This window comes from Anopheles coluzzii, chromosome 3, assembly GCF_943734685.1.
Source record: "Anopheles coluzzii chromosome 3, AcolN3, whole genome shotgun sequence".
Lineage (NCBI taxonomy): Eukaryota > Metazoa > Arthropoda > Insecta > Diptera > Culicidae > Anopheles > Anopheles coluzzii.
In genome coordinates, this window is record NC_064671.1 from 4,260,942 (window position 1) to 4,273,677 (window position 12,736).

Genomic DNA, 12,736 nt, shown 5'->3' on the forward strand with positions numbered 1-12,736 from the left:
AGGTGTGGAAAAGAATTGGGTTCGATTTTTTTTTTGGCTCACCACCACCATGGTGGACCTTCTTCCTTCGCAAGCCGCCACTCGGTTTTGGGTTCGGTCCCGCTCCATGGCCCTATTAAATGTGAAGAAAAGCCGTCCGAAAAATCGTTATAATCGCCCGGTGGGGAAGTTGCGAAGAACAAAGAAGCCGTTTCGATTAGAGGCGGCTTTCCTTTCGGTTGTGTCGTTGGGCCGTTAGGAAGGGGCCAGGAGGAGGGAGTGGAAGAGAGATTGTCACTTTTTGCATCCCTCCCTTTCCGATGTGTTTCCTGAAAATTGTCCACCAGCTCCTTGCGATGGCGCTGGTAGATGATGTTGGTTGGTTGGTGGTGGTGGTGCGTGCCTCTGTGACTCTCCGTGTGGCTGTGTGCGTGAGCGAGATGTTTTAGCAAGCATAAAAAGGGCGAGCATAAGAAGAGATCGCGGGGAAGGCTGGAAGGAAGGGACGCGGTTTTGCCGCTTGTGTCTGGTCAGGTTTTATGCGAGACCGTGAAACAAAAGAGCGGTGGATCGAATGCACGAGCGAATGAGCGAGAGAGAGAGAGAGAGGAGTCGCGTGCGCGCGTGTCTGGCTGCTTGCCTGCCGCAACGTGAAGCACACATGTGTGTTTGTGTGCGTGCACGAAAGAGAGTGAGTGAGAGAGAGAGCGAGCCCGAAAATCAAAAGGGCAAACTAACACTTACTCACGAATGATGCTGTTTTCACGTGAAATTCTCTTTTGCTTTTACTCTCTTTCGCTCAAATCCGCTCTCTCTCTCTCTCTCTCTCTTTCTCTCTCTTTCTCTCTCTTTCTCTATCTCTGTCTCTTTCGCTGTCGTGCTTTTCTTGGAAGGAAGATGCACGCTATTTTGCTGTTGCGGCGCTTCCCCTTATACACACACACCTGGCTGAGGGGTTGACGTGGTGTATTTGTGTGCGTGCGAGCCCTTCCAATATGGCGTGCTCACTAACACAAGCGCCCACACGCACGCATGCTCGTCTGTGTGTGTGTCGCGGTGTGAAATGTTGTTATTTTTCTTAGCGTGTCACCCGCGCGCCACTCTCTTCTTCTTCTGCTGCTGCTGGCGGAAGAGCATGAGACAACGTTCTTCGCGTGCGTATACACCGCGTTGCGTTGATGCTGCCGCCGCTGTGTGGCTGTATGTGTGTGCGGCGAGTGCGAGGACTCTTTACACATTGTTGTTGTTTTCTTGTTGCTAATGAAATTATGCTGATTATTGGCCGGGAGGGTTGTGTAGTTTTTTTTTTTTTATTGATAAACGTAAATTGTTCGCTAGGTCGTCGGTCTGGGTCGTAAATATGACGCGATGTGATGATGTCATTGAAAAGAAAGACGGTTGATGATGCATACAGTTGTATAATTGATGGACAATATTATTGTTTACAGGTTTACAGACACACTTCACTTTCATTTGGTTGATTATTCTCCTTTTCTTTTGAAAAAACAGATTTTAATTGTTCCTCTCTCCTTCCCTCTTCTTACAGATTGGTGGTCGATGGCGCAGCTGGCAGCACAGGATTACTTCGCCCGCCTGCAAGCGACCGGCATGTCGCAGCTTCCCTTCTCCCACGATCTGGCCGGCGCATTCCCGGCCGGGCTGGGGCTCGGGGCGATGAGTGCGGCGGCTGCCGCGGCCGCCGTTGCCGCCACCGGTGGGAATGCGGCGGGCGGTGGAGCGGGCGGTAGTGGCAGTGGCACCGGTGGGTCCGGTGGTGGCTCGGGCAAGGGCGGCTCGGGCGGTGGCAAGGGCAAGAAGCGCGACCGCAGCAGCAACAGCAACAGCAGCAATGCCAGCTCGGGCGGTGGTGGCTCGGCTGGTGGGATGGGCGGCATGGGTGCCGGTGGTATGGGTGGCGGCGTGGGAGGCAGTAACAATTCTTCGTACAAGGTAAGATGGAATTGGGAGGACTTCATTTGACATGTAGGGAGGATGGGTGTGTAGTTTTAATTCCAGAATTTAATTGCGTTTATTTATAATAATAACAAAAAATCAAACGTTTCACTGATTTGATGTTGTGATTGTTCTTGATTAATTGGTTTTAGTAAAAACACATTGTTTTGCTTCCGTTGTTTAGCAATCAAATAATGGAACAATTGGAAATGCTTTCTATTTTATTAGAAACAATGTTACAAAAGAGTAGAATGATAAAAAAGATCTCTCCGTGGGTGTGTGTGTGATAGAGTGTTTGTGAACGAATGTATTTCCATTATTATTGCATAAAAATAAAATGATACTAAATCAACAACAATAACAATAACAACAGTTGCCACTGTTCGTTTTTAACTCTAACTTGATTGGACGCTGTTTCGTGGAACTTCTATCGTCCTCTATCAGCTTGCCTGAATCGCAATGCATCGTTTTTTTCTTCCTAGAAATGCTCTACGGAGGGATCCCACCTGACTTTTCAACCCACCCCTGGAGGGATGCATTTTTATAATGTCTTTACCGGCTGTTTTCCCCGGGTTTGCCGCTTTCGCCACATGGCAGGCAAACGTGAGCGAGGGAAAGAAGTGGTAGACAGTTCGGTGCAAATAGAAAACCCGACAATCAACCCTCTGTGTGTGTGCCCTATGCACCATGTGCCGTAGAACAATCCCTAGTTCCCTAGTAATCAGCACAGCAATCCGTAGCGTTGCCTTCTTTTTTCATAAACCCTGCTGTCCCCCTACCTTTCCTGGGGCTGTGAAAAACGAGCAAGAAGAAATAAAAACCACACTCTCTCTCTCGTGTATGTGAGCAGGGTTTTTGCCAGAGGTAAAATTCGTTTCATGCACACACCACGAAAAAAACCAAAAATAAAGAAAAAGGTACGAAATTTAATTTACGAAAAATGTCCACCGAACGTGAACGACGACGTGTACCGCAACGATTCACCCCACCTCACATCCATCTATCGTGTGTACGTGTGTACATCACACACAATTGGTTGGAAAAGATTGTTTTTTTTTTGTGTGTTGTTGGTTGCTGGGGCACCATACCACGCGATTGCATGATTCGAACGGTCCACTGCCCACGCGACAAGTTCCACAACCGCTCACCAGAGCGTATGAGTTTGCAACTGAACCTCTGAACCTTTATAATGGGAATGCAAGTACCTACTGGATGATGGAATGTCACATGAAGTTTACCCAAATCCCTCAATATCCAACAATGTAGGAAGGAGAAAGGTGGCCAATGTAAATTTAATTAGTACCAGACGATGAGCATGGAAGCTGATTACACCTCGCTGCCATTATTCAATGAGAATGGATCTTTTTTTGAGACAAAAAGCTTGTAATTAGAGATATGTTTGAACTCTTTCTTTGTGAGGAATGTTTATGGAATTTTAACTTTTAATAATTTTAGACTTTTAACATTTCTCTCTTCATTCAACTGAATCTAACGTGTTTGCTTTTTCCCTTTGTTCTAGAACTCACCCTCACCGTCCGCATCACAGGCCGCGGCCGCCGCTGCCTACAAACAGTCCCTCTACAGCCAGGCGACCCTGCACAAGGAGCTGATGGCCATTACGGCGGCCGCAGCCGCTGCCCAGAATCAACAGCATTCCGGCGGAGGAAGTGGCGGCGGTGGTGGAGGAGGAGGTGGCAGCTCAAGCAGTCAACAGTCCCAGCAGCAACAGCAGCAGCACCAGCAGCAACAGCAGCAACAGCAGCAACAACTGCAACAGCAGCAACTGCAGCAACACCAGCAGCATCAGCTCGCCAGCCTCGGCATGCTGGCCGGGCTCGGTGGCACCGGCAGCAGTGGCAGCGCCAGTCCCGGCAGCTCATCCTCCAAACAGAAATCCTCCTCGTCCGGCGGCGGTGGATCGTCCTCCTCGCTCGCGTCACCGCACGGTGCGAGCCGGCTGATTGGGAACGATTCGATATCGATCACGCGCGGTTCCAGCTCGCCCTCGATGAGCTCGAGCAAACAGCAGCCAACGCCCAGCGTTACCATCAGTGCCAGCCACGGGAATCCCGGGTCCTCCTCGTCCTCCTCCTCCGCCTCGTCCGCCCAGCAGAACCATCTGCAGAATCTGTCGTCGTCGTCGCGCTCGTCGAAGGATGGCAAGGGTGGCAATAGCAACAACGCCAATGCCAGCGGTGGACCAAGTGCGGCCGATCTGGGTGAGTGTGTTGTGCCCTCCGTTCCTTCGTGTTGGATGTGGAATAGTGTAACGGCATCGAAAGCGTGCACCAATAAACTAACTTGGTTTGTGTTTGCCTTCCCTCTGCCTCCGTAGGTCTGAGCGCGTCCATGAACGCCCTGAGCACACTGTCGCAGTTTAACAATCTCGACCTGACGACGCAGCAGAACATGACGGCCACGATGAACGCACTGGCAGCGAGCCAGGCCAAAGCGAAGGACTACATCTCCTCCGGGATACTGAAGTGAGTGTGTGTGTGTGTGTGTGATTGGGAGGGGTGATGTGGTGCATCGCTCGGTGGTACGCCAAACAAGCGCAACTAAACAGTGTTGCATCCGGGCCGGACGAGCGCGCCTAGATAGATGCGATAGAGTGGTCCATTGTGGGTAGTTTTTTGTTGTTGTTTTAGAGATGCTTTTCGCGAATAATTTTAATGCATCGACAGAGTGTCCTTCTGGATCGATGGAACGAAATTCCCGGGCTCTGGGTTGTATCGTTGGTAGCATTTTGGGGGGCGTTTATAGATGGAAATGTATTCTAGCGAGTGTCAGACATGCAGGGACACGAGCTTGGAGAGACCAGAGATAACACCGGAGTGGGATGGGAAGTGGTTGACGCTTTGTTCCGAGTTTCCTGATAAAAAACCGTCCTTTATTCCAACATGAAGGGAAATTAAAAGCGCGTGATGTTCTGGGAAGTGTGAGGCGACGACAGTGCTGCTAAATTCCACGAAAAAACAAACCGAAACCATTCGCTGCCGACCAGGAGAAAGCTGATGGAAATGAATGGAAAGAATCTAGTTTCTTTTTGGGTGAGATTTCGCTCTAGTCTTTTTCACCGCTTAGTCTCGCCTAGTCTCGCCATCCAATCCTTTTCGCTTTGTAAATGTGTATCCGCGTGTGATCTTGCCCATTTTGTGAAATCTCCAGCCTTGTTGGGGTGATAGTAGGGTGTGTTGGTTGGTTAGATGTACCAGAGCCTCGGTAAATCACCTCCTCCGACCCGACGCCCGTGATCCCCGTACCAGGGACGGTCGTTTTGTGTGGATTTCGGTGGATGGTGAGTTTGCTGCCCCCGATAATATGATGGTCTGTACAAATCCACCAGCGTAAGAGCGCTGACTCGATGAAGAACTACTACCCACACCGAACTGAACCGAACCCTCCTCCCCCACCATCATCAGCCCCTTCCCGAAAAACCTCCGCACGTGTGCTCACGATGGCGAAGGATATAGGAAATGTAAACGAATAAATTATTCCGTCCCTTGGCCCGTGGAAAATGGAATGGGATTGGGTGGTAGAGTGAGAGAGAGAGCAATTTCATCGTTCGGGAAATTTTGGAACATGAGGTGAGAGAGTGGGGGACGACGGCTGCTGGTGATGGTGGGCGCATTTTCATTCGTTCGGCGTTTGTGCAAAACCGGGGCTTAGGAAGCGACTGGGAAGCGAAGGACGACAACACACTGCTGGCTGCTGGTGCCTGTGCTCTGCCGGGTGATGGTAAAGTTTGCTGGAGTCGTGCTTGCATCATGGCGTCAGGCGGTTCTTTCACTCGGCAAAGGGAGCCTTTTTTTTGTTTTGTGGTGCTCTCCGTCCTGTGGATGATGCTCCTTCTCCTTTTCCTCCTCCTCGCACAGCGTTGGGAGGCGCACAGCGTGATGCTACAAATGAGGGGTCGTTCCGCGCTAGTTCCCATCTGCCTCCGTTCATCCCAATGGAGAATTTCACATCGGGGAAAACTACCGCTCCTTTTTCCTTCCTCCATTGCTCCTCCTCCCCTCAAGCCATTCAGTTTGCTTCTTCAACCCGCTTCTTGCCGATTGCGTACGCCTGCCATTTGCTTTCGCGCATGTGTCCCCTGCCCTGGAGAACGGTGCTGTGGTGCAGCAATGCCGTTGGATCTTGTGCCCGGATGGCACAGCAAGTTCCATTGCTAGGGAAAAATGGGAGAGTGAAGTAAAAAAAAAACACACACACTCACCACATCCCTCAACCAACATCCGATGGTGGATGGGACCAGTGGAAAAGTCTACGTGAACCGAAGCCGTTTTCTCACCATGCGCGCGGGGCCATTTGCGGAAGGATTTGTGTCCGTTTTTCGTTTTTTTTTTTCTCTCCATTCGACATTCGATTCCCGGCACGGTGAGGAGCTTCTACTCGTTCTAGTTCTTTGCTCAACGGGAGGAAGTTATCTTCATCCCTTCCAGGCAAAAAAACAGTCCACCGGCAGTGCACCGAGCGCTCGTTGCGTTCGAAATGCATTCCACATTGCGCACTTGTGTCTGTGTGTGTGTGTGTGTGGTGTGCACTTTGGATGGGTGGAGAATAAGTCCCCATTCCTCCCAATGCTGCTGCTACTAATGAATGTGAACTTTCAGTTAAACGCCGTGAGGTGTTGGTGGTTTGAGTGGAAGCAATGGATGGACGGAGTCGTGGACGGGGTGAGACAAATAAAACTCGGTCCTATGGTGCGAAATTCTCCGTCATTCCCTGGGACTGGGAGGGCACTGAGAGATGCTCAGTTCAGTTCAGTGCCGCACTTTCCCATACTTTTACATTTTACCTCCGGGAAGGGTGTTTTTGTTGTTGTCGCACTCTATTGCAGATGTAGCTGAGTTCTAGAGGCTGGAAGCGGGATTTTTCGTTCTTTCTTTCGGAAGAATTGGTCCCTGCAACGGCATCAGTTCCATTGGCACTTTTGCTGGGAGTCTATAATCGATAGCTGGCTGGCAGTGGCCCTGTGCTTTACACAGAGCTGCGGCCTTGCCCTATGCTGCGGTAGAATTTCGGTCCCAAAAGATACATTTTCTGGTGTTGCAGCGGCGGCGTACAGACACTTTTGGAGCGGTTTGGGGGTCGTTGTGCAACCAAATCGCTGAATCGCTTCAAACCTTTGGCCCTAGTATCTTTGCTATTTAATGTCCAAAAATGGGAGAACAAGTACACCCAAGAGCATTTTCTAATTGACTGCATCGGGAAATCGATTGTGGTGGCAATTTGGATCGCTGCCATTATAATTACATTGCGTTGCGCTTGCGAGGGTTCTTGTTGGATAGTTCACTTGCTTTTTAAACGATTCTAGTGCGTTAGGGATAAACAAATAAGCAGCTAAGTAGAATAAATTAAATAATCTTTAGTAGTTTCTTTGTGTTTCGATTTTGTTGTAGTTTGTGTTTAGATATCATTTACATTTCCTTTTAACATTTATTTAAGTAACTACATGTCCTTGACGTCAATAATCCTAATCTCTTCCATTTTCCGCTTTATCTTTCCGGTCTTGTCGCCCTTCTTTGGACTCATGCGCTTCGTGGAAAAAAAAACACACATTCATTAGTGATCCTTCCTCGCTGCTGGGCGTGCGTTTGCCACCGGACACGGAGATCATCAAGTACACCTCTTCCATCGTGGGGCCCAAAGCATCGGGCGGGACCGGCCGTGGACGTAAGAAAACCATTTCGTTAGAAGACAATTCCATTTTTGCTCAAATGCATGGTTTAAGTGCAGCCAAGCGCCAGCGACTGGAACCGAACGAGTATGGAGGAGGAGGAGGAGGAGGAGGCGGCAGTAACAACAGTGGTGGCGGCGGCGGTGGTGGCAGTGGCGGCGGTTCGCATCTCAGCTCGGGCAGTGGAAGCGGCGGCTCGGCCGGACTGCTTCCGCCCGGTCTCTCCCATCACCACCACCATCAGCTCGGTAGCAACGGTGGGCTAGGCTCGGGAGCATCGTCCGGGACGGGCGGATCGAACGATCGGATCGAGGTCATCAAACTGCCACCGACCATCACCTCGAACGGGGTGTACAATGCCGGAAAGGGCGCGGGTAAGTAAGCGCCGCGGACCATGCATAAGCGCTCCTTTGAAAGTTGTCTCCTTTTTTCTCTCTCTCTTGTCTCTTGCGAATGCGTTTGCGGGTGTGATTGGAACGGGAAGTGTAATGGTTTGTTTCTATTTCTCTTCCCCCGTGCAGGTAAAGATTCCATGATGGATCATATGAACGAATGGTCGGGACTTAATCTGAGCGCGAAAGGATCGGGTGGAGGTGGTGGGTCATCTTCGGCCGCTGCCACCATTGTGTCCTCGTTGACGGCGGGCGGTATGAACAGTAGCGGAAGCAACAATCAATCATCCGGCATGATGGAGCAGGACGATGCACCGCTCAACCTGTCGATGAAACCGTCAAAATCGTCCAACGAAGGAATGCGCAGTGACTCGACCCACTCGGCATCTTCGTCCTCACCTGCCATGTCCGGTGCGAGTGCCAACAGTTTGCAGAGCCTGAGCACCATCACGGCGGCGCTCGGTGGAGCGGCCGGCAATGCGAACGATTCTTCACGATGTAAGTATTTGGGGCGGGTTGTCTATGTTCCATTTTTTCGTTTTAATTTTCGAGTAGGAAAAGCGGAGGGAACCTTTTTTTGCGATCAACAATGTGCAAGAAAATTTAAACAGAAACCCGTTGAAGATTTTGGACATACATTGTGCACATGTCAGAAATAAGTTCTCAAGACCTTTGAAGCCAAACCAAATTGTGAGATTTTACTGGTTTGATATTTCTGCTAGTAATCTCTCAGTTTATCTCAGGACATTCTTGAGTTGATCCTCGCTTATGAGTTCAATCTTCCATTCACCTAGCAAACCTCATTATTAGCCTTTGTTTGTATCCTTTGTGACTCTATTTTTCCATTTTCTTCTCTCTTTGATCAACTATTTCGATCCTTGGAACGTTAAAATGGACGTAATTTCGTACCAAACCCCTAAAAATTAAAACAGCGCGTCGAAAGTCCGACAATAAAAACCGTCGCAATGCGGCGGCTGCAGCAGCGGCAGCGGCGGCCGCTGCCGCTGCCGCACTCGGGGCCGGTCCCCTCGGCCTGGACGGGAGTGTCAACATGAGCCTGGCATCGGCGGCAGCCGCATACGCTGCGGCCGCACCGGTCTCGACCGGTGCAGGTCTGGGCACCGGTACGAACAGCACCAGCACGCTCAACTCCCTGCTGATGGCGTCGGTTGGGACCGGCACGGGTACCAATACCATCACCACCACCTCCAACACAACCACCAGCGGCGGCGGTAGCAGTGGCAGCGGAAGCGGTGGGGGCATTGCCGGGGGCAGCAGTAGCGCCGCCGGTGGCGCTTCGTCCTCGGCCACGGCTGCTGCCAATGCCGCCAACCATCAGCTGATGGCGGCTCAGCTGGGCTTCAACAGCTCACTGTCGGAGCTTTTGAAAATCTCCAATTACGAGGAGTACGATTACGCATCGCTCAGCGGCGGATGTTAGTATCTTTTACTGAACATTTTAAATTTTCCCTACGCGCTACTTTCCTGTGCTCTCGGTTCCTTTCCCTCTTTCACAATATCCCGCGCTGCTTTAGTAATGCAAAAACGTAAGAGGGGGATGATCAATCATGTGTTCATCATGTTGATGACTGGAAAACGTTTCGGACCTAAACGATAGAATATACGACAAAAATAATCTCTTATCTAGCCGGAAAGAGAATGGACAGGGAAAGCATGTATTTAAGGGACCATCTAACAAGGAAAGAAGCGAAATTTGCATGAAATCGCTTATAACATCTGTCAGGCCTTTTCGTTTCATCACAACCATCGTTTCGGAGTGCATTTGCATCCTGCTTGACGCAAAACAAAAACCCAATGTTGAATATCCCGACGCTTCTTGTTCTAATAATACACACACTGTCTCTGCCACACGATTTCTCACTTCATTACTTATTATCGTGCAATGTTAAACACGATTGTAACAATACACGCGCTTGCACACAATTGATCGCTTATTAGAGATAGACTGAAGTAACGCATGCGTTGTAGTTGCGGAAAATTAATGCCAAAATTCTTATTCCTTTTCATGGCTTATGCAGCTCAATTCAAGGAAGGCCGTCCACGCAATCTGGGCCGAGGTGTGTCCAAGCCGAAGAAGAACACCGTTGCCTCCCTGTTGGCGCAGAGCCGTGCCGTTGGCTCGAAGCCACTGACTGCCCAGCAGTTGCTGACACAGGATGCAGAAATTGTAAGTTCCAAATCGCTTTCAAATCGCTGATGAATCGCTCTGTTCTTCTCAGTTCGTTAACCATCGAATCTGCTCTGTTTCCATAGGAAAAGCTACGCCAGGCAATGCTTGAGGCGAGTCGAAACCAATCGATGGACAATAGCACCTCCAACACCAACACCGACACCGAAAGCATCTCCGAGAGCGGCATGTCCGAGTCGGAGGGCGAGGAGCACATTAACTTGAAGGAGCTTCGCGTTCCGCTCGAGAAGGGTTGGCGCCGAGAGACGGTGATTCGCGGGCTCACGAGAAACGGACACATCAAGGGTGATGTGTACTACTACCCACCGCAGAGCGTGAACAAGATGAAGGGCATGAATCAAATTCAGCTGGTAAGTTGCATTGAAAACGCATAATTTGGGGTGAAACTGCAACCGACACTGAACCGGTCTCTTTCCTTCTCTCGGACTACAGTATCTAGATCAGTTTAAACCGAAGGATCTGAGCCGCGATAACTTTAGCTTCTCGGCGAAGGCCATCGTCGGTACGTTCCTGCAACCTGCCCCACTGCCGTACGCGACGGACGGTGAGTTCATCAAGATGACGGACGTTGAGGTGGCACGCCGGCTGGAGGATCTGAAAATGTTCACCTGTCATGCGGGACTCGGTGTAGAACAGAGGATCGAAATCGCCAAGCAACAGCAGGCACTGCGGGACGCAAAGAAGTTGGCCAAGGAAGAGATGAACAAAAACAAGGAAAAGGTAAGTTTAGTGAGAGGAAAACTTGGGCTAGAATTTGGCTTACTTACTTTTGTGTGTGTGTGTGTTTGTTATACTTCAGGCACGACAGGCAAAGGAAGCTGAACGGAATGAACGCTTGGAGCAGCAGCGCAAAGAGAGGGAACTGAAAAATCAACAGGCACTAGAGGTAAAGACGAACAAATATAAAAATATATTGGATGTGGTATTTAAACCTTACTGTTTTCCTTCGAAACAGGCAAAGAAGAAGCGTGAAGAGGAACTTGCACGACAGAAAGCGGAGGAAGCTGCCCGTAAAGCACAGGTATGTAAAGTTATGCATTACGATGAAGTGAATTTCTTTCTGAAAGGTGGTCAGAATTACTTGTTTTAAGCGTATTGAGAGTATCATTTCGAACATGATTTATTGGAAATATGTACTCTTAATGTTTGGTTTTTTTTCCTTTCATTTCTTATAAATTTGAATGTGGCCAACCCCGAATCTCTTGTCTGTTTCGAATTGGTCTTAAATCGGATGAATGGTTCGAAATTGTCACACAAAAATTGATTGTGCTTCTGGCAGGAAAAAGAACAGAAACGACAGCAGGCACTTCTGCAGAAGGAACAGGTACAAAGATCTTCGTTAACCCACAGCAAGTGACTTGCTCATTCCCGTTGTCAAAATTGTGTTTCACCATGTTGCGTGTGTGTTTGTTTGTTAGCTGGCTTGTGTATCCGTAATCTATACAATAGCAAAGACATCAGAGTTTGTACAGAGTTAACCCCGTCCAATAGATGAACTATAGACATCATTTGTTCCTGTGTGTGTGTGTTTGTAAATGTGTCTCTCGTTTCGTTTCCTTCTTGATCTGTGTCAATTTGTGATGTACTACTCCTGATCCTTGTCTACCTTATTTATGTTGTTATCTTCAAAGCCTTTCTTATGTTGTTTCACTATTTTACTGAGGACAACAATCTCTCTAGTTGTAGATAGCTCCAGTGAATGTAGGTTACAAGTTATTAAACAAGAATAGTACCGTGCACGTTAAACCAAAAGAAAAAAAAAACATTAGGAAATCCCTCCCAAGCTTATGTTTGTTTCTGTTTCCTCTTGTGTTTGTAACATCCTTTTGTGTTTCCTGTAATGCCGTAAACAAAATGTTTACATACATATTGCTAATGAGTTTATGACTTAATCTAATTTTAGGAACTTGCCAAGCAGAAGGAGTTGATGTATGCAATGGAAATGGTAAGAAATCTGCGACTTAACCGCAACGGAAAACTTGAGAATTCATTATTTGTTCGCTTTACAGGAACGTGAAAGGCGAAGGCAACATATGGCCCTGATTAAACAGTTAGAGCTGCGTCGCAAATTCGAAGAGAAGGAAAAGAAGAAACACCAGGTAAGGGTCATCGGTTCATTGTGACTTCATTTCAATCATTTCATTAATTTTGTAATTTTGATTTTTTTTGGGATTGCAGGTAATTCTGGATAAGTTGATCCAACGGGAGAAGAAACTCGTGATGAGAAAGCGGGACACAAACATTCTAGCCGAATTGAGGTAAATGGAACGGTGTGGTAAGATCTCTAGCGGAATGGATCTCACATTAATTGTTGATCTTCACAGAAAACCTCAAGAGGACTCCGAGATCGTGGATCAAACGGTGTTGCCTTCTTTCTCAAGAATTCCTGGCCTCAAGCTGACGGGTACTGGGTATGCTGATCTGCTGATGGTGTTTGAGTTCTTGCACAACTTTGGCGAAACGCTTGGATTCGGTGAGTATAGTGTTCCTAATTTGTTTGTGTTTCATGCTATAGAACGG

At 48.7% G+C, this 12,736-nt stretch overlaps 2 protein-coding genes across 17 annotated transcripts in view; one reads left to right on the top strand and one right to left on the bottom strand.

The window, feature by feature from the left end:
* Nucleotides 1-12,736, bottom strand: part of LOC120956700 (ATP-dependent RNA helicase glh-2) — a 376,118-nt gene that overhangs the window by 75,305 nt on the left and 288,077 nt on the right. The gene's annotated exons all lie outside the window — the stretch shown is intronic.
* LOC120958688 (uncharacterized) overlaps nucleotides 1-12,736 on the top strand; it is a 69,157-nt gene that overhangs the window by 44,812 nt on the left and 11,609 nt on the right. For 10 of the 15 annotated variants that reach the window (XM_049608573.1, XM_049608559.1, XM_049608568.1 and 7 more), the window contains 16 exons: nucleotides 1,526-1,929; nucleotides 3,452-4,151; nucleotides 4,268-4,415; nucleotides 7,505-7,989; nucleotides 8,137-8,505; nucleotides 8,940-9,443; nucleotides 10,047-10,195; nucleotides 10,282-10,566; nucleotides 10,649-10,936; nucleotides 11,016-11,102; nucleotides 11,172-11,237; nucleotides 11,496-11,540; nucleotides 12,120-12,161; nucleotides 12,226-12,315; nucleotides 12,395-12,474; nucleotides 12,541-12,689. In XM_049608573.1, the coding sequence (XP_049464530.1) occupies nucleotides 1,526-1,929; nucleotides 3,452-4,151; nucleotides 4,268-4,415; nucleotides 7,505-7,989; nucleotides 8,137-8,505; nucleotides 8,940-9,443; nucleotides 10,047-10,195; nucleotides 10,282-10,566; nucleotides 10,649-10,936; nucleotides 11,016-11,102; nucleotides 11,172-11,237; nucleotides 11,496-11,540; nucleotides 12,120-12,161; nucleotides 12,226-12,315; nucleotides 12,395-12,474; nucleotides 12,541-12,689 (3,891 nt within the window). The remainder of the gene's footprint in view (nucleotides 1-1,525; nucleotides 1,930-3,451; nucleotides 4,152-4,267; nucleotides 4,416-7,504; nucleotides 7,990-8,136; nucleotides 8,506-8,939; nucleotides 9,444-10,046; nucleotides 10,196-10,281; nucleotides 10,567-10,648; nucleotides 10,937-11,015; nucleotides 11,103-11,171; nucleotides 11,238-11,495; nucleotides 11,541-12,119; nucleotides 12,162-12,225; nucleotides 12,316-12,394; nucleotides 12,475-12,540; nucleotides 12,690-12,736) is intronic. The other 5 variants (XM_049608570.1, XM_049608574.1, XM_049608571.1 and 2 more) reach the window with 4 other exon arrangements.